Raw genomic sequence first — 22,460 nt, 5'->3', positions numbered from 1 at the left:
TAGGGTATTACGCTCTGTGTGGCCCGAACCTGTCTAAATCTCTTATGTATTTACTCCTACTAGCCGACGATCATCCGTCCCGCCTAGGTCCCTTACATTCGCATTAACATCACATACGAGGTAGATCCAGAATCAGCCCCCGGCCGAATCTCAAAGGGGGTCCCTCAGGATCCCCGCTTGCGGTGTTCATCCACTGACAGCTGTCGTAACTGCCTATTTTCTTAGTCGTAACTGGGGGTGGTACAACAGTAAACTACAATGCTTATTGTAATTATACACTTTTTATCATCGTAACTTACTTATATGTGCCGTCGTAACTGACTAATTTCTTAGTCATAACTGGGGTGGTGCGAAGGTATCTGCAACAATTGAGGGTGGCACAATGCAGTTCACTTGCGTCTAGACGCAGAATAGACTCGCCGTGTATGTATATATATATATATATACCTAGAAAGATTTTTAGCACAAGAAAGTTAACTAAATTAGCATACATGAGTACACCCATGGAAAGTAGTGTTACATGGATAACTGTGTCTATTTTTTTTTTGAATCAGACACATCGAATTTTAGTCAGATTTTAATACTCATGTCAGATTCTGAATTGTATTTTATACGTCCAAATTTTCTTTGACGAATTGGACATTAAAATTTGAATCAGATTCTGACAAATATATCCGTGTCCCAATAACACTATGGAAAATGCAACTAATATGGAGTACTCCCCTAACTATATTGTTTTTAATATCATAATTGGAGGTATGCGCAGAGGTGAATTACGTTTTGCCTAAGTACATAATATAGATATATATATATATATATAGATATAGATATATATATATATATATATAGACCTAGAAGGATTTTCAGCACAAGACAGTTAACTAAATTAGCATGCATGAATACACCCATGGAAAGTAGTGTTACCTGGACAGTTGTATCTATTTTTTTAATCGAATCAAACATCTCGAATTTGAGTCGGATTTTAACATCCATATCAAATTTCGAGTTGTATTTCACGCGTCCAAATATATTTTTAACAAATTGGACATCAAAATTCGAATCAAATTCTGACACCTATATCCATATCCAAATAACACTATGGAAAATACAACTAAATATGGAGTACTCCCCCCAACATGCTCACTATATCTTATTCTTTTTTTCATGGATCCAACTTAATCGATCATGCATAACACTAACTCGATTGCATAGTTAGCCGGGGCTCTTCATGCACCGTTTTTGCGCAATTGCTGTGCATACACCACTCGCCGGTGGCCTTTGTGACCACTCTCCTCCCAGCTGCCGTCCTGGCCGTGGGCGTCCGAGAAGTACTTGCTGAGCTCCCTCGTGAACTTGCCCGTGCGCGCGCGCGCCTGCGGCGGCGCCCTCTTCGGCCACGCCGCCGCGAAACCGCTCGAATTCGCCGCGGCGGCCTGGTGGTAGTGGAGGCCGTGGTCCGGTCCGTACGCCAGCTGCTCCCTGTCTTCCTCGGCGATGGTTTCGAGGCTCCTAGACACCTTCCTCCGCCGCATGATGGACACCACCTGTGGCGGCGCCACCTCAGTCATGAACCTCGCCGCCGCCTGCGCCTTCGCCATGACGACACACAACCTCTGGTCTGGTCTACGCAGCACCAGCTTGTTAATTGCAAGTACTGCTGTGACTGCCAATCGCAAGAGTGGAACGAAGTGTGTAGCCTTGCCGAAGCATATATTTATACTGAATTGAACCAGCTGCAACGCCATGGGCCATACGTACAGTAGCTGGACCTAGACGTACGTGGACAGCACCGTCGCCTCTCGAAGGCGCATCGCACAACTGTACGAACCCGGTTAGCTTGCACGCCAGCCGCCGCTGCTAATCTCCGGTGGAAACCAGGCAGGCAGGCGTGCATGGACGACATGGCCAGGTCATATCTGGCGGCGCTAGCTTGCCGTTCGGGAGCAAGCAAGCATGTCTGCATGTGTCACGCGACTGCCGGCGCGAGCCGAGACGAGCGAGCGCTCAAGGGCGGAGTTAATGCGGCGCGCGGCGCGGCGCGAGCACGTCGGCGTCCGTCGCTGCTGCCGGCCGGTTAATGGCGCCATTCTTGGTTTAATGAGAGGGTCGCGCCTCGCGCGGCGACGGCGACGGACGCCGCCCGGGGCGCGACGTGGCAGGCGCGCCGTGGTGCGGGGCGGTCCGGCCGTCCACGTGCGGCTCCCCACCGTGGTTTCGCGCCGGGAAATCCCTACAGCCCATGGGTGCGTCGTTTTCCATTCATTTGCCCGCCGTGCCGGCGTTATCCGTATGCAGAAGCGTCTGAGAGATGTGCTGCTGCAATGCCGTGCACTGTAGGGCACAGGAATAATCGACGCACACATTGAACTAAACTTTTTTTTCTGGACAATAGGACGAAGGTGACTATCGAAAGAGAGATTATGCACGCAGCTATTTCCTCAATATTTTTTTAATATTTTATTTTTTTGAGTGAAATGAAATCTCTCACGTACTTAGGTTCCCGAGTTAGAGATGAGCGATACCTGGATCCACTCTAATTTAATTTAATCAACTAATCATAATACCTTATTAAAATAAATTAGAGTGGATTCATAGAACTTCGTAGGATTCTGCAGTGATGTTATTAGCACGGCGGTTGTCCCTGTCACGATGTTAGTAGCAGTTTCTTCATTTCATCTTTTGGGTTTGGGTTACGAGGGATTAAAATTTTGGTAAAATTCTATGAATTTTAAAATTTTCTGAGGGAAATAAAATATTTAATTTTAAAATTTTCTTTTACGGATGGGATTCATGTAGTAGAGGACGAAAAATGATAGAAATTTCAGTGATTTTTTTTATAAATTTTGATCTTTTCGACGGAGAATGAAAAACTTTATTAAACGAAATTGAAATCCCTGACCACCGCAAGTTCGCTCGCTCGTCAGCTATGGCAACATTTTCGATCAAACCAATTGGAAAAGAGACGCACAACCATTCACACATATTATCTTCTGGGCAGCATACACGTTTCACTTCTTAGTTCTTATTCATCCAATGGAAAACGAATGCAAGATTGCAAGAACATGTGCAAATCGTGAGCCTTCCGTTCGTTGGAACAATCAGTAGCTGGGTTCGCTTCAGAGAGAAAGCATGGCATAGCCAAGGACGCAGGCCCCCAACGAGCTGGCGAGGCCTGCGGCCACCGTGAGGGCGGCACCGTTCCGATGGTCGGAGCCAGCGGGAGGCCGCGATGTGCCCGTCGAGTTCGTCGGCGTCCCTTGTGCGCTCTGAGTCGGCGAGCTCGCTGCGGACGGCGGCGGGGCACCGGCCGGGGCAGCTGGCGGGGTCGACGCCGGAGCAGCAGGGGGCGGTGTGCTCGGCGTTGTGGTAGGAGCAGAGGCTGGACGGGGAGCGGAGCCGGGAGGCGGCGGTGACGCGGTGGTCGGAGCATTATGTGTGGGCGCGGGAGGAGACGGCGGCGGCGGGCTGGAGCTGGCAGGAGGAGGAGACGACGGCGGCGGGGACGATGAGGTGGAAGGCGCCGGCGCGCCGCCGGTGCCGTTCCGTCCGGCTGCGAGGACCATGACGATGAGCTTCTCGTTGGCCCGGCAGTGGGCCTCGATGCCACTGATGAAGAAGAGGGCGCCGGAGCGGTCGAGCGTGAAGACGGTGTCGCCGTCGTCGAACTTCTTGACGTACGACGACGTGTTGCAGGCGTTGTAGTCCGCCGGCTCCACCAGCAGCACCGAGTCCTTGTCCTTGGGGTACACGAACTCTGACAGGCAGTCACAAAGCAAATTAAGTCGCCACACATTGTCAATCATGCAAGCACCGCTATATTTTTAATCACACCATGACATGATCGTGATTGAGTGTTCTCGTACTATTGTATCATCTTAATGTAACTTTTTTTCTTTATCGAAAAATGATTAAGAGCGCTTCATGCATGAATGGCAGAAATTAAGCTTCATTAGGTACCTAGCGAGTCTCCTATCTGAAACCTGGTCCTCTCCGCCCAAGTGTTCAAGGACTCCGCGCCGGCGGCAGGCGGGCTCCAGCCGCCGCCGACCTGGAACCGAGTTGCACCGGCCATTGCCACCGCAACGGCAAAGCAAGCAAGCCCAAGACCATAACTAGCATTACACTTTGCCATCCCTGCAAAGCAAAACCTACTGACCAGATAAGAGAGGTTGATTGAGCTTCTACGATCGATGGAGGTAGCTAGAAGAGTCTCCTATTTGTAGGTGTCAATGGCTGTCACTTTACAAGCTGTGGCTACTTTGCTTTTCATGGCCACCTTAAGCTATCTGTGTTTGCAAAGCATATGGCAGGCTGCAGGCACCTCACCTTTCCATCTTACCCTGGCTCTGTCTGTCTTGGCTGAAGCCTTGCCATTTGCCGCTGGAATATTCATAGCTTGTGCGCCGGTGTCTGCTCCAGACACAATGCCATTTTTCCGAAGATCAATGTCGTTAATAGTTCCTGTCAAAGAAAAAATGTTGCTAATAAGCCCTCATTTGATAGAGCTCCAACTTCCAGCTCTACATCGGATTTTGAGATTATAGACTATATTAAAGTAGTTTAAGTTACTATTTTTTGTTTGAAATAGAAATAAGAGTCTGTTTGGTTAGACTGATGTTTTTAGCTTTTAGGTTGAAAAGCTGGCTTCTAGCTTTTGACTTCTGTAATAAATTTAAAATGTGCTTTAACTTTTGACTTCTGACTGATGATTTTTTGCTATTGACTTTCATAATAAATTTTTAGCTTCTCAGCGCACAAAAAGTTAGAAATTTTTTTCTCAAATTGTTTCTCAGCTCTTAGTTCATTCCTTTATAAACCAGCTTTTTAGCTTTTCAAAAGTCAGTTCAACAGCCAGCCGTTTGGTTAGACTTTTAGCTTCTGACAGGCAGAAGCCAACAGAAACCAACCAAAGACAGTCTAAGATGGCTCACACAAATACCATCAGTGTACCCATAGTTCTAACTTCATGAATTTCTAAAGCTAAGAATACTCGGTTTTAAGAATTATTAGAGCCATAGCTATGCAAACATGCCCTAATTAGCTCACATGGTGCGCTATGACAATATGATAATTGGCCAGCCCGGATCTACGGCTTGGATAGAGGTGCTTAGCGTTGCGCTAACCGTCCGATTAAGTTGATCAACGCGATAACCTGATTTAATTGGAGATAAAAAGATGTTTCAGAATGTTGCCCCTTTTTGTTTCCCTTGCAAGGCTCTTCTGCAAGTTCAGTGTAGGCTGTATGGCATAGGGTTCTTGACCCCTTTTTTTTTGCATGGTATAGGGTTCTTGACCTTGATACTGAGGTCATTCTTTGCCCATGTGCAAGGGAACGAAATGTTCTGCAGATCAGCTGATGTAGCCCATTAGACATTATAAATCCTTGAACAAAGTGCTTCAGGCATAAGGAAACATTGCATCATGTTTGTTGATAGCACGTTTGTCTTTAGTCCACACGTGTCATGATTGTCATTATCAATTGGAGTAATACTTAAGCATGCCGACCAGTCCCTGAAAGTTGTATATATGTCTTGCAAAATAATGTGAAGATCGAAAACAAACTTATGCTTGGCTGTAAATGTGCTTTAGAAATGCGAAGCTTTGCAGAGTCATAATCTGAAGTCAGAAGTCATATTTCTGAAGTCTCACATTCCATCCATAGAATCTGTACCATAGGACTCGGAAATATAAGATTGGAGATACGCGCTTGTTCGAACATCAGTTTACTCCATTTTCCTTTGCATTTTCCAACTATGTCTCCACTGTTAAAAAGGAAGAAAATAAAGAATTAAACAATTCCAAACCAAGCTGTCTTCCTAAACCGAAACATGTACAGGCATGGTGATCACATTCACGCATGATTTCTGTCTGCCCTTCAGGCGACCCTGAACCCTCTTTGCGGCTCGCTGAATGCGTCGTATGTGGTTGCGAATGAGGCTCTTGACCTTGAAGACGATGATCTTGCAGACGAAATAGGGGATGCTTTGTTCTTCTTCATCTTCGCCTTCCTCGGGCCCCTTAGGACATCAGGGCCGGAGGGAGGCTCTTGGCCAGACCTGTTGTCTGTGAAAATCTCAATGGGCAGCATGCTTCTTGGCTGTTCAAAGTCTGCACCGATAAAACATTACTAGGCGGATTAGTGTGCTACTTCACGCTCATTTTTTTGTTGTTGCACATAGCATGATAAAAGAAGACTGAAAAATTGGATTTACTAATTTTGAATATCTTAATATTTATTTATGAATTTATCAATATGTAACACATTCATTTAATTATAAGGAAAACAGTAGTACTTTCATACATGCACATAATTTTAATATGTAAACGATAGTAATACTAACCTAATATATTTTTCTTTGTATTTTAGATTATTTTATCCAATTTATTAATATAACTAATATTCATTTTGACATTTTTTTAGAATTTCCTGAAAATGGAAATTATAGTATACATATATGTATACATATACACACATATATATGTATATCAGTATATATACATACACATACGTGGGACCCACATAAAACATTAACTACAGTAACTTGACCCTCTTGTTGGCCTCCAATTCTTAGCCCTTTAATATATGTGATAATAGATTAGTACCTTCAGTTAAAAAAAAAAACATTTTAGAATCAGCTATGGATGTATGGATGTGTGAGATTCTTCTAGAACTATGTTCATTGCAACTTGCATACATGCAAGCAACCAAGAGGACCTTGGTGTAGTGCTGTGCCACCACTACCATTATAAAATAGGTCAAGAAGATTCAGACACCAACTTCTGTACGTGATTGTTGGGCACAGATTTATTTAAGGCATGGCAGGAATGTCATATTTAACATAACAAAGGGAACTTTATGTTTCTGCAAAAAACTGTCTGTTGTCTTGGCTGAATGCTGAAGGGTTAGGAGTGAGAGAGGTGTGAGAAAAACAATTACCAGCAGAGGCCCAAGAAGTCTGCCTTGACTGATCAGCTGTGCTCAGAGAGCCTGCTGATAAATCTTCTGTTGACATGAACTCGTTCATCTAAAATTCGCAATGTACATTACCAATCAGTTACAAAACTAGAAGAACAGCAGGAATACATGACATAAAGCATAAGTGTTGTTGATCTTGGAGAAGGTTGACAGATTATTATGGTATGCTTACCCAGCTTGGAGATGTGTCGCTGGTTCCCAAACCTATGTGAGCCACATGCTTTACATCTGTAGGGTACCCAATTTCCATCTCATGCTCCTTATGCACTGCAAAAGAACAGAAGTCCATGTGTAAGTAGATATTTCCTTCAATAGTTTTGGCTTATCTACCTTTACCCTATTTTCAAGAATCTTACTAGTTTTCCTTTTCAGAAAATGTTATAATCTGGGTATAATTCCCTCAGACAAAAAATCTGAATATAAAAACTACTAATTTCCACCAAAGCTCAAGTCAAGCAATGAAAAAAAATAGAAATAGAAGAAAAATAGATAAGGATGGGATCATTACAGAACATTTGAGAGATTATCTTCAGTCCTTTGAAGATCCCCTTCATCTTTATCGCCATCGATGAAGCCCTTCAGGAGCTCTACAAGAATGACAATGTAGAATAAGATCGAATGCATTGACGTTTGATGATAAAAGATATGTAAGTACTACTAGCTGTTTTAGGAGTGCAAAGAGAAATTTGTTGCTTTGGTGCCACAGAAAATAATGTCAAAAGAACAAAGAATAAAAACAGGAACAACATCAGTACAATTGCGTGAATGATTAAGACAGCTCTCCTTCGTGTTCTTACAGTTGAACGAATGACAGACAGCGAAAACAAAGCACGGTCGGCAGCTTACCATCAGATTGTGACTTAGCTGCAAAACTTTGACAAGCAGCTTTTGTTTCTGAATCGTTAGACCAAGTTCACTCTGAAGATGAAGCAAGGCAGAGGCAGATGAGCACAAACAGTTTGATTTAGAGGGATAGGATACAGAGGGAGCTAAATCTTCTAACAAGGTGGCATAGCAACTGCTTAAATATGGTGACAAGTTAGCTGGCCACAACTCTTCCCATTCTTATTATTCTATCCTTGTTTAATTCAGGCTTGCCGTGCTGTTCTAGCTAGCTGTACATGGATTTCGTTTCTGTGGTGATCATTTCTTTGATTTTAAATGGGAACTCATGTTGACAATATCATATTCTCAATGCGTAGTTGAGCTTTTATTTTCCTGAATAAATTTCTTGAGAGACCGGGGCATAACTTGTTCTGAAGAAAGCTGGATTGTTCCATACAAATTTAACTGCAAAACAGTTTAGTTCTTTCTGCTTTCAATTGGCTCGCCATACAAAACAAACATCGACTGCTCAATTATGTAAGGTATTGAAGTTTCCAGGTCCAACGGCAGCTCAACCCTCATGGTCCTTACATTTTCAACGAACATTACATACCATTATTGGTGGTATTAGTTAGCATTGGGGTCGGCAGCAAAGCACACAAGACACAGCCAAGAACACAGGGACCTGATCAGATAGATGTGCTGGCTTACAGGAGCAGAGACCAAGCATCACATTTGGTTCAGGAAAGTAGATGAAACCAGGGATTTCCATTTCATTTTACAATTTTTTTCGTTCACCTGTGAAAAGACTGAAATTCACGAAATTTCTTTCATTTTTCATCCTCTGCTATGTGAGTCCCATATGTCAGTGAAAGAAAATTCCAGAATTAGATATTTCGTTCCCCTCCGAAATTCGCAAAAATTCGGATAAATTTTAATCCCTGGATGAAACACATGCAGATCTGGGAGAGTGGCACATCTAGACATCTAGCAGACCTCTACAGTTATGACTCTCTTGGAAAGCACACGTCTGACCTACTTCTTTGGTGAATGGTCTTCTGTACCATTCCATAGAATCAATTTAACTGTATATTTTGAGCACTTCCGTTTATCCTCTTTAGTATCTATGCCATGAAATTTTCCAAGCAGCAAAGGTGCAACATCAGCAACCAATCCCTTGAGTCCATTTGCTTTACCTTTTTTATATGAAATTCCCATTTAAACGGCTGAAGTTGTAGCAGATTATAACATCAACTTCAGACCAATTAAACATCATGGCATCTTCGTAGGCATCACTATCCTTCTGCAAATCAGAATTAATCTGGTGTCCATCTTCGTACATACTTTTCTTTAAAAAAAATCAGGAGGCCATTTTTATCATGCAGAAATAACAGGTGTCCATCATCTGTCATGTGCCTTGTCACTTGTCAGCATTTTCCGAGTTGCTTAGTGATGCAATGCCCATATACTCTTAGATTATCACAACATAGAAAAGCCTTTTTTCCTGAACTTTGGGATATAAAAGCCTGTATTATGATGCATATGAACTTATGAAGCAACGTGTATTTTATAAATATGAACTCGCTGGTGCAAACTAATGACAGAGAAATGAGCACAGCTATCTAAGGCTTTCCCTCTCCTAATATATTTTAGGAGTGTTTGGAGGCATGTAGGATAAGCTGTTGCCGACTGGATCTGGATGATGTGTAGGGTGCATCTCATATGGAGGAGAGGAGAGGAGAAGCATTGGCTTTGGTTGGCTCAGATTTGGCAAATGATGGGCAACCATGAGACAAGATCAGATCATGCCTCGCACCTACCCACTGATACCATTGCAAATCGTGAGTCGTGGCATGATCATCATGTGATAGTTTTTCAACTGGAACCTAGCTGTTGCATATCTCGCAAGAAGCATACACAATGGCATAGATCTTTATGTGTGAGATTTTTGTGCACATTTTCTATGGAAGACATGACTGCACACCATCATCATCTGAGGCTGATTTGCATCAAAATTGAGATTTGAGGGGAGAGAGAAAGAAGGTGGGCCCTCTTCTTTGGAATTTGAATGGGAGTCCAACTTACTCTTGTGGGCTACTATACAATGGACTCCTTTTTGGTGTAATGAGCAGGCTGTCTCCACAGGTCACCACCATCATATCTAGGCCCACATATTGTACAAGTTGCTCAATTAGATTAAAATCCATCAACCTTATTGAACAGAAAAGTAGATATAAAATCCATCAGCAAATGTACTTAAATTCCTCTAGAAAAAGCGATAAATGCACTAAAAATTTCCATCATGAAGAAGACAACTCAATGCAAATAAGTTCTTGAGTCTGACATGTCATGTCAGTTTCTCTAAAGACTAGTAAGCTTGCACATGTAACATACGTGGAATCAATAATTTTATGATGGAAGGCAAAATTTTCACAAGATAAAATTGTTGACAGGGTAAAGTACATGCTTCACAGAAAGGCATGGAATAGCTTAGAGGGATGCCAATTTGATAGTTCAATCTATGATTTCGGACACATCATTGCAATGGCGCATGTATCAAGCAGAGTTAATCTGCATGGTTATACATCAATTTGATTTTGTGCCTATTTGTTGATTGGAAAACTTCAACGTGTTCAAACTGCGTGCATGATTTTCTTATTGAGTTCAACGATTGTTTGAACTGTACCCATATTCTTCATCAATTGATCAGAACAATTACAGAAATGGAATACATTAACAGTGTAAACATTGTACATTTAATATACATCGAACTTCTTAGTACAGTCAGCTAAACTGCAACCAAACATCTTACATTTTAATACAATACAAAGTTAAAACATGCTTGATCCGCTGCACCCTGCAAGAAGCATGGCGAGGATTCATAGGCCAATTTTTACAAATTTGTTCTATGGGTTATTTGACTCCATCCCTTCATGCTGGCAACGTACTCAAGGGGTATAGAATTTCGATTAGTTGTATTTGCTAGTTCCATTTGACCACGACCTGCGTAGAAACGCATTGTGCCTAAACCCTAACAAATTTTTTCTCCTTGGTCATTTTGTTTGTCGAGTAGGAATGAACTTGAACGTGGTTTTAAAGTAGCTATCGTAATCCTCCATATACTGCAAAACTTGATGATGGTGTTCTAGAAATGGGGCATCGAGATCTGGAATGGGATGTTGGCTTGTCTAGGTACACATTTGACATGCTTGTTGCTGACTTGCGGTTGAGGACTGTCTGGGGTCGTATGCAACAACCATATATTTAGTGTACTGACATGAACACTAAGGAGAAAGAGAGGGTTTACCACAGCTTCAATCTGGAGCAGTGTTTCTAGGATCGTTGGGCTATTAAATGGGTATTTTTTTGGTTGAAATTGTAGACATTTGTGTTAGCCAATCTAGTGTGACAGGTGTTGCTAGCAGTTCAGTGCAGCCGGCTAGTAATGCAATAGAAGTTGAAGTTTGCCCACCACAAGCTATGGTTGATTGATCCAATCTGGAGATTGAGCCAATCCATGATGAGGAAGGCAGGGTAGTTCCAATGAGTGACGATGCCATGTATTTCCTGCTAGGTTTGAGGGAGGAGGGCGAGCAAAGGGAGAGGCAAAGGGAGGCTCGTAATGATGCTGATACAAATGGGGCTGAAACAACAACCACTGTTGTAGGTATGTTGGGATCGAAGGGGTAACAATTCCATACCAGAGGAGCAATATATTGTGTATGATAGGAATAGCCTTCAGTTCTATCTTGATGCTAGATATCCCACAATGAATGATTTCATAATGGCCCCGAGACAATACGCAATCAATAACGAGTTTGATATGGGAACTGAAAAATCTAACAAGACCAGATTTAGGGTTTATTTGTTGCAACTTGCAATTGTGAAATTGTGATTGCACAATATGAAGTTAAAACAAATAGCTAGATTGCAATCCCAGATTACAACAATCTAGCCCCTAGATTATAACAATTTAGCAATCCAGTGAAGAGCAACTTTCACAGATTGTGAAATCTTAACAAACTAACGTGGGCATAGATTTTTGATATATTTACCCACTAGTGTCATTACAATCTCAACAGCAACCCATTTTTTCCTCGTCTCTCTTTCCCCGACTCGTCTCTCTCTCCCCGCCGGAGATGCATTCGTGCCGACGTGCCTCCACAACCGCTATCCCTCCCCTTTGCCCGAGGAGGAAGGGAGTGAACGTCATGGCAAGAGGGCGGCGGCGGCTCAGCTCCTCTCCATCTACCCCTCATTTCCTCTCTCTCGACTGCAAGCAGCATCACATCTCTGCCATTTTCCCCCTAAAGAGCTGCAGCAGCGTTGAGCTGCTCCTACTCATCACCATGTCTATGGAGCTGTTGGCTTTCCGCTGGCCTGAAATCCATGCCACAGCACACCAAGCCACACAGCAGCACACCGTCGGCCTAATATCGAACAAGCCAAGCCAGATCCGGCTAGCCCAGGCTGCGAGGAGATGAGAGGGAGATCTCACGACGCTTCTATGACCGGATCCCAGCTATTTCGTGGGAATCGAGCTTGGCAAAGGTTATCTTCCTCAACTCCGGCAGCCGAGCTCGATCTACGTCATTTTCTTCCTCCGCTCCAACGTCGTGCTCCATCGACCTCACCCACGGGTGTCACCTGGCTCCCTTCTAACTCCACTGACGGTGCAATGGGCTCTCCCACATTGAGGTGAGTCTCGTCGGCTAGCTTCCCCATTGCTCGAGCTTTTGTGATTTCTCCCTTCGTGCGCACCGACTACCACAATGCACATTGACGAGCCCACTCTGGTGTCCTCCAGAGACTGCATGTCCCATTGTTTGACTCTGCATGTCGCGTTGGACCTGCTAGTGCTACGCATGGACTGAGCTGCTGCCAAGCCAATATGAGTTCAATGTTCGCCCTCAAGGTGTTTGTGGTAATGCCAAGTCAATATGACATTGACAACCTGTTCGGCTTCAATTTGTAAATTTTCATTTCAGAAATATCTACAATTTCGAGAAAATATAAAAAACAATTATACAAAATGATAAATAGAACTAAATATGCATTCACAATAGCCAGGGTATTACAGACTTTACACAACAAAAGCTGCAACCCAACCCTCCCACAATCCAGGATGCCAAACAGCTTCAGCTTTTTACAATCTAGCTTTTAAAAATCTACAAGCTACAAGCTACTTTTCACAATCTACAGCTGAAGCAAACACGTTCTTAGAGGATTCTGCAGAGTTGATGGTTGTCCTTGAAGAATTGTGGGTCGCATAATGCCATATAACAGAACCACAAGGGTACTAACTTTTTTATGTATATTGTAATTAATGTGTATATTTCAATTTATGTTTAATTTTAATTCATATATTTTATTTAAATTGTAGGTTACCAAAATAGTTGATGAGCACACTTGTAAATCTAGCAGTAGGACTAGTATGGCTTCTCAGTCTTGGGTGGCAAACAAAGCTCTCTCCATTCTTAGGAAAAAGTCTAACATTGGTGCCAAGGAGCTTCATACACAGTTGTAGGATGACCATAATGTCACTATTGGGTATGACACTATTTGGAAGGAGAATGAAAGGGCTACCAATGAGTTGTATGGAAGTTGGGAAGAAAGTTTCCAACAACTTCATAATTTCAAGGCTGAGGTAGAGTTAAGGTCACTCGAAAGTGTTGTAGAGGTAGACACCAAGGTTGTGGATGACAGAGTGTGCTTTTATAGATTGTTTTGTTCTTTCAAGCTATGTATTGTTGGATTTTTGAATGGGTGTCGACCATACATTAACATACATAGATTCCACTGCATTGAATGGAAAGTGGAACGGGCAATTAGCTGCAGCCACCGCTCTGGATGGGCACAATTGGATGTTTCCACTTGCATTTGGCTTCATTGATTCAGAGAGAGAGGATAACTGGACATGGTTCATGAATCAACTGAAGAAGGTTATTGAAGATCCTCCTATTCTAGCTATTTGTACAGATGCCTGCAAGGGCTAGAGAATGTTGTTAAGAATGTATTCCCTCGGGTTGAACAGAGAGAATGCTTTTGACATCTTATGTAGAATTTCATTAAGAGATACCAATGTGATGGCGTTGCATATATGTATCCAGCAATAAGAGCTTACAAGCCTGAGGTATTCCAAGAGCACATGATGAAGGTTCTTACTGCTTGTCCTAATGTGGAAGAATACCTTAACAAGCACCATGCTCTATCATGGATGAGGTGTCTCTTCAATCCTTTAATAAAGTGTGATTACATTAATAATAACTTGGCTGAGTACTTCAACAATTGGATTAAGGACATCAAGGACTTGCCTATTGTTGATCTAGCAAACAAGGTCAAAGAGATGATAATGTTGCTCTTTGAGAAGAGGAGAAGAATTGGACAAAAACTTGAAAGAATTATTTTACCTACTATCATACAACATTTGAATGCAAAAACTAGAGGATTAAACCATTTGAGGGTGTTAAAGGCTATGGATTGGAGTGCTGAAGTTTAGGATAGCAATAATAACCATGTAAGACATGTGGTGAAGACTAGAACACATGAGTCTTTTTGTATGGAATGACAACACACAAGGAAGCCATGTGAGCATGCTTTGGTCTTTCTTAGTACACAAAAAAAATATCAAGTTGGATCCCTATGTTCATGAGTATTACTCCCTAGAAAGGTTTAGGTTAGCATATGAGGGGTCATAGAACCAATGATTGACAAGTCACAGTGGCCTAAAGTGGACCTAGGTTATGTGTTGGGTGCATCACTTGCAAAAATATCAGCTACAAGGCAAAGAAAACTTAAGATCAAATGCTGCCTTGAAAAGGAAGGTAAGGGCAAGGAGAAGAAGAAAACACAAATTAGAAACTAGCACAAATGCAGCAGGTGTGGATATTTGGGGCATCATCAACCTAAATTCCCACTTAATGGGACTAAGAAAAGGCAAGCTTACTATTTCTTTACTCATCCACCAACTATAATCATATATTGCTATTGTAATATTTGTTTACATCCTGCAGGAAAAGGAAGCCAAAGCACAACAAGTGTAAGTATGGAGAAGTAAGCACTTCAACTCCAAAAAAGGTCACAACAACCACACCTGCCCAATTGCATGACATGAGTTGTTACAATAAGGTAGCCACTAGCATTCATTGCAATATTGGTCAAGTTTTGGAGTTTTCTATTTTGTATCTAATTTCTCTTGTTATGTGCAAATAACTTGCAATGTTAGTTGGAGGTGGGCCATCGTGCTCCACATTGGCAAACACTTCAACATCTCCATTTAAGACTAAGCACCTTCATCTTCTCCAGCCAAGAGGGCTGTCAAAGAGCTTACTCCCAAGAAGAACAAGAAGACTTGAATATGTGTGTTTTGGAAACTACTTATGAGTTGTGAACTCAATCCATTTGTGATGTTTGAGATGTGAAAACTCGGTTATTTTGTGTTGTTTGAAATGTGAAAACTCAGTTATTTTGGTCCATTTGTATTGTCTGAGATGTGAAAACTAATTATGTGACTTTGAACAATGTGTTCGATTTCCTAGTGTGATGGCTGAAGATATGCTTATTATTTGCAAGTTTGGACTATGATCATGATCAAGAAGGTTTGATTTGTGGATCATAAAGTGTCATATCGTATGAAACTCAATTGCAACATACAAATTCTTTCTATGCCATCTTTTACAAAGATATTGACAATATAAGTTCGAACATGTGTATGAGTATTCATGTGTTCAACATGAACTTGTAAAATAATGAGAAAACTCATTCCCAAGCATAGGATATTGATGCTGCAAACTGAATTATGTATGATAACCTCCACATTCCCATCTTTTGTTCATGTGCTTATGTATGATAACCTCCACATGCACATTTTTTGTTTTTTCAAACCAAAATTGTTGCAACAAATTGAATTCTTCAGGAAAAGGGAACATTGTACACTGTGATGCAGCAAATGACGAATACATATGTATGAATTATCAATCTTTTTTCTGAAAATTTGATGTGATCATGTTCTCTTGTCCACTGCTTCATTTGTGACTATGTTCTTCTTTACTGAATTTTTGATATGTTAATTTGACTCGATATCTTGCCGATAACATCAGCAAATTGCAATGCTTGCTTGAATACAAAAAGAAACTCCTGGGGTAGCAGTTCATGTTTGCATCACAGTGCAAAATTTGCTAAAGATTAGGTAAAAATTACTCAATTAACTATGTCATACATAGAAAGGTAGCCAATTGATCTGCCAGAAGCAAGATGTCCTCTGTTACAAACTACAGATGTCTAGTATCCATGCAGGGAGAAGGCATGGTGGCATCGATAACGGCTGGTTGTAGAGCACGTGGTGTCGTCGATACTCTGGTATGGGTGGTGTCGTCGATACTCTGGTATGGGTGGTGCCGGCGGTGTGGCAGGACGTGCGCGACTTCGCATCGGACACCAGCAGTGAGCTGGGGGTGTACTCCAGCAATGCGATGTGACGGAGAGGACTCTCGAGCATGTACTCCAGCGAGACGACGCGACGGGGAGGACTTTCAAGCATGTACTCTGTCTCGCCGCACCCGCCGCCACACCTGGTGAGGCACCTCGAAACCACACCGAGGACTCACCAAGTCTCAAAGCTCTAGGGCTTGCTCGTCGCTCCCCCTCACTCCGGCTCCCCGTCCTCCCTCGCGCTCCTGTTCTCCCTCACGCCCCTGTCCATGAGCTCGAACTCGTTGATCTGGTCTGGGAGATGACCAGAGACGTGATGGAGAGAAATTGGATAAGGGGCACAATAGTCATTTGACATGGCTGAATGATTAAATGAAAATGAAAACCAATAATTTGGGTAAAGTGGAAAAGAATTAATGATGACATGGTTTTTAGTGGCAATTTGTCGAAGCCAAAATTTTGGATGGCAAATAGTCAAAGCCCACCTTTTACGATGCTAATTTGTCAATTTTCTCTTCTAGGCAAAGCAAAGCAAGATTATGTTTGTATGTTTGGTTTCTTTGCCTCAACTTTCCTCTTCTTCTCTCGAGCAGCAAACTTTGGCAGCAAGAGTTCAATCCAAGTAGCAACGCGAGACCCACAATGAGAAGCTCAATTCATGGCAGCATGAGCTCGATTTTGATGACTCGCAATGGCACCTAGCCGGATTAACAATGCCCTCCCAGCCAAAACAATGGATTCGTGGTAGCATGAACTTGATTTTGACGAGGAGTAACTCAATTTGTGCCAGGAGTCGATTGGTCAGGCGAATAGGGATTCAATTTAGCAGGGAAGCTCGCTCTGGTGGGGCATCAATTCGGTGAGGGAGATCGCCTTGGAGGGGAATCGTGAGAGCAAGTGAACCTTGCCCGTGCAAGAGAGCCGATTTGGCTTTCCCGCACGTTCAAGGAAATCCTTGCCGAGTGGAGCAAAAGGTTGCCGGGGAAAGCAAGTTTTTGGCTACCCTACCAAACGCGTATCCTTGCCAAGCGAGGCAGAACAATAACCGGCCTGGGTACCAAACACGCCCAATTATTTCTCACTGCAGTTCATCGGAGGCAGGTTGCGGTTGTTGTATTAGATATTCATTAGGTGGAAGCAACCATGTTTCATCACGTGGTACGTCAGAATATGTACACGTATTACACCACAATTGTTCTTCAAGGACCAATTAACCTTTCCAAAGACCAAATCCGAAGTGTATGATGAATCTCACTCCTTCCTTTTTCTCTTCTATCTTTGAGCTTTAAATATCACTAGCCTTTAAATATTACAATAAGGGATTAAATTAGTAGTTTGGAAGACTCAACGTTAGCCACATTACACAGGCAGTCCAAAAGGAATAATCACAAGTAGGTAGTTGTTTTGAGTTTAACTACACAAACGTGCACAAATTTTTTTCCTAAAAAAGGCCGGAGCTTTACCATTCAATCAAGATGGCAAGGCTATATGGAACGCATGAGGGGCAAGAAGGAAGAGCGCCTCTAAATAAGGTACTGGTAGAGCTCCTCTGATCTAAATTTTTTAGAGGGAGTGATTCTCTGAGAAAATTGATTTTGTGGCTGAAAGTGATTCTCTAGAGTAAACTCTATGGATAAAGTAATTCTATGTGGGAATTGAATAAGGAGAAGCTATTTTTTCAACTCCTAACATCTAGTTCATTTTAGTAAATCACTCCTACAGATTTCACTTAGAGAGTTTAAAACTAAAAACTGTTGTTTAATAGAGCTCCTCTAATTCTACTTTTGGAGTTACTCTGGAAGCTCTGCCAAACAGACTCTAAGAATCAACAAAACATAGGATTTTGATAAGTATCAAATGAATAAAATAAAAAATAGATCCCAATGGCTAACCTTTGGATCTATACCCAGTAGATAACTAGTCTGATTGACGCGTCTATGCTGCGCCCGTTTTTATTTTGCTGTGTAGAGCACGACAAAAGAAGACTAAAAAATTAAGTTCACAAATTTTGTACATTTCATTATTTATTTATAAAATTATTAATGTTAAACACATTAAATTAATTATAGAGAAAACAATAGTACTTTTATGCATACATATAGTTTTAACATGTAGATGAAAGTAATACCAACCTAAAAAATTTGTTTCATATTTTTTTGAGTTTTAGATATTTTTCTTTGCATTTTAGATTCTTTCAGCCGATTTATTAATGTAACTAATATTCATTTCGACATTTTTCTAGAATTTCTCGAAAAAGAAAATTATATATATATGTATACGTATGTATATACATATACATATATACCTATACGTATATATACATATACATTCACAGGGTCCACTGCTACAGTAGCAAAGGCCTAAGAGGATGCCGATTCCGCCACCGTTAGGATATAGTATTGATGACTTCTTTATAGCAAAAACGAATTTCTTCTATGACAAACTTTAGAATAGCTGAGCAATGGTAACTAGCCAATGAAGATGAGGAAAGACAAATGACTAGGTTGTGAAGGCTCACTTTATATGAGAAAAAGAAGGGCGGCTAATGAGTGAGTGCGAATGGATAGAGGAGACTGGTACCGGAATAGCGGTGACATGTGGGTGAGGAGGATGTAGTAACGACGGGTGAGAGAGAATGAGGAGATGAGGGAAGGGTTTAAATTGAGAAGGAGGCCACATAGGTGACAAAATCAACCGTGGATTTAGATCTAAGGGCCATATCGAAAAGTGAAAACAGCCCGTTGGCACCTATACGCACCATTTTGTACCTAAAAGTTCGAACTTCTGGCTTAAGCATGCCGGCTAAGAGCAAGTGGAGAGCACTCTCATTGCGCATAAGAGTTGATAAATACCGACTTGCATTATCTTACTTAGACTTGGTCAAGTGGAATCCCATTCATCCTAATCATCGCATTTTGAATGCCAATTGCAACATAGTTATAATCATCATCGTATGCTAATTCTTCAAGGCTAACGTCGTTAAACGAATGGTCTCAAAAACAAAAAAAAAACGGTGGTCAAACGAATAAATAGCCGCTCCAAGCCTTCAAATGGCGGGCCCCACCCGTCAGCCGCTATATTGGAAACGTCAGCGACTCCGTGGGAAAGCAACGTCGAGGAGGAGCGGGCTGCCTAACGGCGTCGACGAGCTTAACGGCCACCAACCAGTGAACCACCAGCGCAAAGGAAACGGCCTAACATTGACCGCATCTTTCTGGCCCCTTCTCGAAGTTTCCGCACCGCTCGCTGAGAGTTTTTCTAAAATAATATTAATTTAATAGAAAATTACAAAAAATATATATTTAAAAATTATAAAAATAGTACCTTATCAGAAAATTAATTGTCGACAGATGCATATTGCCTACATGTTCTTTGTGCCCGACAGGATCTCTACCTACGGCTGCCCAGATCAATTGATTTGCCGACATATATTATTTTTATAATTTTTTTAAAATACATAATATTTTTACAAATTTTCGTTAAGTTAATATTATTTAAAAAAAACTCCGCTCGATGTTCGCTGCTGCCTGTGGCCCGGTTCGTGTTGGACTCTTCTCGTGGCGGCTTCCGCGAAATTGCGTGGTGGAGACGAGACGGGACACCTCGAGACGGAACCGTCACGGCACGCGATTCCTTCCCCGCTCGCCCCTCCTCGCCTCCATAAATAGCCCCCTCCTCCTCCTCGCCTCTCACCCCATATCATCTCCCGTTCCGAGAACCGTGAACGCAACCCGACCCAGATCCTTCTCGCGAGCATCGTCGATCCCTCCTCCGCGTCAAGGTATGGAGCTTCTCCTCCTCCTCCTCCTCCTCCTCCTCTAGATCGGCTTTGGATGGTTAGGACCTAGGCGTTTGAGCAGTCTGGCTAGATCTGTTGGTTGTTCGTAGATGGCTGGGAGCCTGGGGGGGGGGGGGTCAAATTTTTGTGTAGATCCGGTCGGTTCTGCCGGGTAACTGGTGATGCTCCCGCGATTTGTGGGGGGTTTTAGGTTGTTAATCTGGGAATCGTGGAATGTTTAGGCGGTTTTGTAGATGGAATCGTTCGCATGGTTTGCGTTGCTCGTTGTCTAGGGTTAGATCTGCTCGTATTTTTCCTTATTCCTGACGCAGATACGATGTAGATAAGCTTGCACTTGTTCGTCTTTGTATCTCGTATCCGTAGCTGCATGTATGGTCTGGTTCGATGGCAAGATAGGTGCGCCTGATTTGTCCGATCGAATTTGTTAGCATGCGCGTCTGGTTTGGTCGTGGTCTGATTGATTTATCAGAGTAGAATAAGATTATGAAAACATCTCGTAATTGTCTTGAATACTAGAGACTGGGCTTATAACTTCGGATCTGCATGTATGTCACATGTAAGATTGTAGATGAAGGTGGCCATAAGCTATCCCAAAGGGGGGCTTAGTACCTACCTGGTCAAAATTCATGTATTGTTAGTATCGGTTTGTTAGAGATTAATGCTGTTCCTGTTTGCTTGAGGCTCTTCCTTTTCTCTCTTTGGTCCACTGCTAGAGACTTAACCTGGTTGTTTGGTGATTCTTTCTTGCAGATGCAGATCTTCGTTAAGACCCTCACCGGCAAGACCATCACCCTCGAGGTTGAGTCCTCAGACACCATTGACAACGTCAAGGCCAAGATCCAGGACAAGGAGGGCATTCCCCCGGACCAGCAGCGGCTCATCTTCGCCGGCAAGCAGCTCGAGGACGGGCGCACCCTTGCTGACTACAACATCCAGAAGGAGTCCACCCTCCATCTTGTCCTTCGCCTCAGGGGAGGCATGCAGATCTTTGTCAAGACCTTGACCGGCAAGACCATCACCCTTGAGGTCGAGTCTTCTGACACCATAGACAATGTCAAGGCCAAGATCCAGGACAAGGAGGGCATCCCCCCAGACCAGCAGCGTCTCATCTTCGCCGGCAAGCAGCTTGAGGATGGTCGCACCCTTGCTGACTACAACATCCAGAAGGAGAGCACCCTCCACCTGGTGCTCCGCCTGAGGGGTGGGATGCAGATCTTCGTGAAGACCCTCACTGGCAAGACCATCACCCTGGAGGTTGAGAGCTCTGACACCATTGACAATGTGAAGGCCAAGATCCAGGACAAGGAGGGCATCCCCCCAGACCAGCAGCGTCTCATCTTCGCGGGCAAGCAGCTTGAGGATGGTCGCACCCTTGCTGACTACAACATCCAGAAGGAGAGCACCCTCCACCTGGTGCTCCGCCTGAGGGGTGGGATGCAGATCTTTGTGAAGACCCTCACTGGCAAGACCATCACCCTGGAGGTTGAGAGCTCTGACACCATTGACAATGTCAAGGCCAAGATCCAGGACAAGGAGGGCATCCCCCCAGACCAGCAGCGCCTCATCTTCGCCGGCAAGCAGCTTGAGGATGGACGCACCCTTGCAGACTACAACATCCAGAAGGAGAGCACCCTCCACCTGGTGCTTCGACTGAGGGGTGGGATGCAGATCTTCGTGAAGACTTTGACTGGCAAGACCATCACCCTGGAGGTTGAGAGCTCTGACACCATTGACAATGTGAAAGCTAAGATCCAGGACAAGGAGGGCATCCCTCCGGACCAGCAGCGTCTCATCTTTGCTGGCAAGCAGCTGGAGGATGGCCGCACCCTTGCTGACTACAACATCCAGAAGGAATCCACCCTCCACTTGGTGCTGCGCCTGAGGGGTGGGATGCAGATCTTTGTGAAGACTTTAACTGGCAAGACCATCACCCTGGAGGTTGAGAGCTCTGACACCATTGATAATGTCAAGGCCAAGATCCAGGACAAGGAGGGAATTCCCCCAGACCAGCAGCGTCTGATCTTTGCTGGCAAGCAGCTGGAGGATGGCCGCACCCTTGCTGACTACAACATCCAGAAGGAGTCCACCCTCCACCTGGTACTTCGCCTTCGTGGTGGTCAGTAAATCGTCGATGATTGTCGGAGCTGCTGCTGTACCTGGGTCGTCTGGTGCCTCTGGTGTCATCTATGAAGGAAGTTTCTGTGTAGTTTGTGTCGTACCTGTGTTTGGTTTAATGGACCGTTTGAGTCCCTATGTGTTTTACCCGAAACAGTTGCTGAGGTGCAGCAGTATGGCCTAAGCATGAATAAGTGTCGTTTGAACATAAAACCTGTGTCTGTTTGGTTATTTGCATTCCTTCTGGTTTTTTAATAAGTCGTTCTAGCATACCGTGTTGCCTGAGATGGAATTGCTTTGCCTTCAGGTTCTGGC

At 43.2% G+C, this 22,460-nt stretch overlaps 4 protein-coding genes across 4 annotated transcripts; 1 reads left to right on the top strand and 3 right to left on the bottom strand.

The window, feature by feature from the left end:
• Window positions 1-1,062: 1,062 nt before the first annotated feature.
• On the bottom strand, window positions 1,063-2,065 carry LOC133918410 (uncharacterized). The gene has a single exon (XM_062362278.1). It carries the CDS (start codon window positions 1,743-1,745, stop codon window positions 1,227-1,229), a length of 519 nt encoding a protein of 172 aa, XP_062218262.1. The 5' UTR covers window positions 1,746-2,065; the 3' UTR covers window positions 1,063-1,226.
• Window positions 2,066-2,951: 886 nt separating this feature from the next.
• Window positions 2,952-4,314, bottom strand: LOC133917368 (early nodulin-like protein 18). The gene is made up of 2 exons (XM_062361271.1): window positions 3,958-4,314; window positions 2,952-3,754 (listed from the first exon to the last, which is right to left on the bottom strand). The coding sequence occupies exons 1-2, from the start codon at window positions 4,130-4,132 to the stop codon at window positions 3,117-3,119; spliced, it is 813 nt and encodes a 270-aa protein (XP_062217255.1). The 5' UTR covers window positions 4,133-4,314; the 3' UTR covers window positions 2,952-3,116.
• Window positions 4,315-5,768: 1,454 nt separating this feature from the next.
• Window positions 5,769-7,542, bottom strand: LOC133917367 (CRIB domain-containing protein RIC10-like). The gene is made up of 4 exons (XM_062361270.1): window positions 7,485-7,542; window positions 7,149-7,243; window positions 6,938-7,025; window positions 5,769-6,108 (listed from the first exon to the last, which is right to left on the bottom strand). The coding sequence occupies exons 1-4, from the start codon at window positions 7,540-7,542 to the stop codon at window positions 5,876-5,878; spliced, it is 474 nt and encodes a 157-aa protein (XP_062217254.1). The 3' UTR covers window positions 5,769-5,875.
• Window positions 7,543-19,857: 12,315 nt separating this feature from the next.
• On the top strand, window positions 19,858-22,358 carry LOC133918409 (polyubiquitin). Its single transcript, XM_062362277.1, has 2 exons — window positions 19,858-20,012; window positions 20,781-22,358. The coding sequence occupies exon 2, from the start codon at window positions 20,781-20,783 to the stop codon at window positions 22,152-22,154; it is 1,374 nt and encodes a 457-aa protein (XP_062218261.1). The 5' UTR covers window positions 19,858-20,012; the 3' UTR covers window positions 22,155-22,358.
• Window positions 22,359-22,460: the final 102 nt, after the last annotated feature.

Source organism: Phragmites australis, chromosome 5, assembly GCF_958298935.1.
Source record: "Phragmites australis chromosome 5, lpPhrAust1.1, whole genome shotgun sequence".
Taxonomy (NCBI): Eukaryota; Viridiplantae; Streptophyta; class Magnoliopsida; order Poales; family Poaceae; genus Phragmites; species Phragmites australis.
The sequence above is the reverse complement of the archived record's forward strand: the minus strand, read 5'-3'. Positions and strand labels throughout refer to the sequence as shown.

Bases quoted from the DNA above. Each gene is read 5' to 3' on its own strand.
- LOC133918410 (XM_062362278.1), bottom strand. From the start codon at position 1,745: ATGGCGTTGCAGCTGGTTCAATTCAGTATAAATATATGCTTCGGCAAG.
- LOC133917367 (XM_062361270.1), bottom strand. From the start codon at position 7,542: ATGGCGATAAAGATGAAGGGGATCTTCAAAGGACTGAAGATAATCTCT. The intron at 7,244-7,484 runs GTAATGATCCCA...GTTCTTTTGCAG, and splicing joins GATAATCTCTCAAATGTTCT to TGCATAAGGAGCATGAGATG. The intron at 7,026-7,148 runs GTAAGCATACCA...TGCGAATTTTAG, and splicing joins GCGACACATCTCCAAGCTGG to ATGAACGAGTTCATGTCAAC.
- LOC133918409 (XM_062362277.1), top strand. From the start codon at position 20,781: ATGCAGATCTTCGTTAAGACCCTCACCGGCAAGACCATCACCCTCGAG.
- LOC133917368 (XM_062361271.1), bottom strand. From the start codon at position 4,132: ATGGCAAAGTGTAATGCTAGTTATGGTCTTGGGCTTGCTTGCTTTGCC. The intron at 3,755-3,957 runs GTACCTAATGAA...ACTGCCTGTCAG, and splicing joins TCAGATAGGAGACTCGCTAG to AGTTCGTGTACCCCAAGGAC.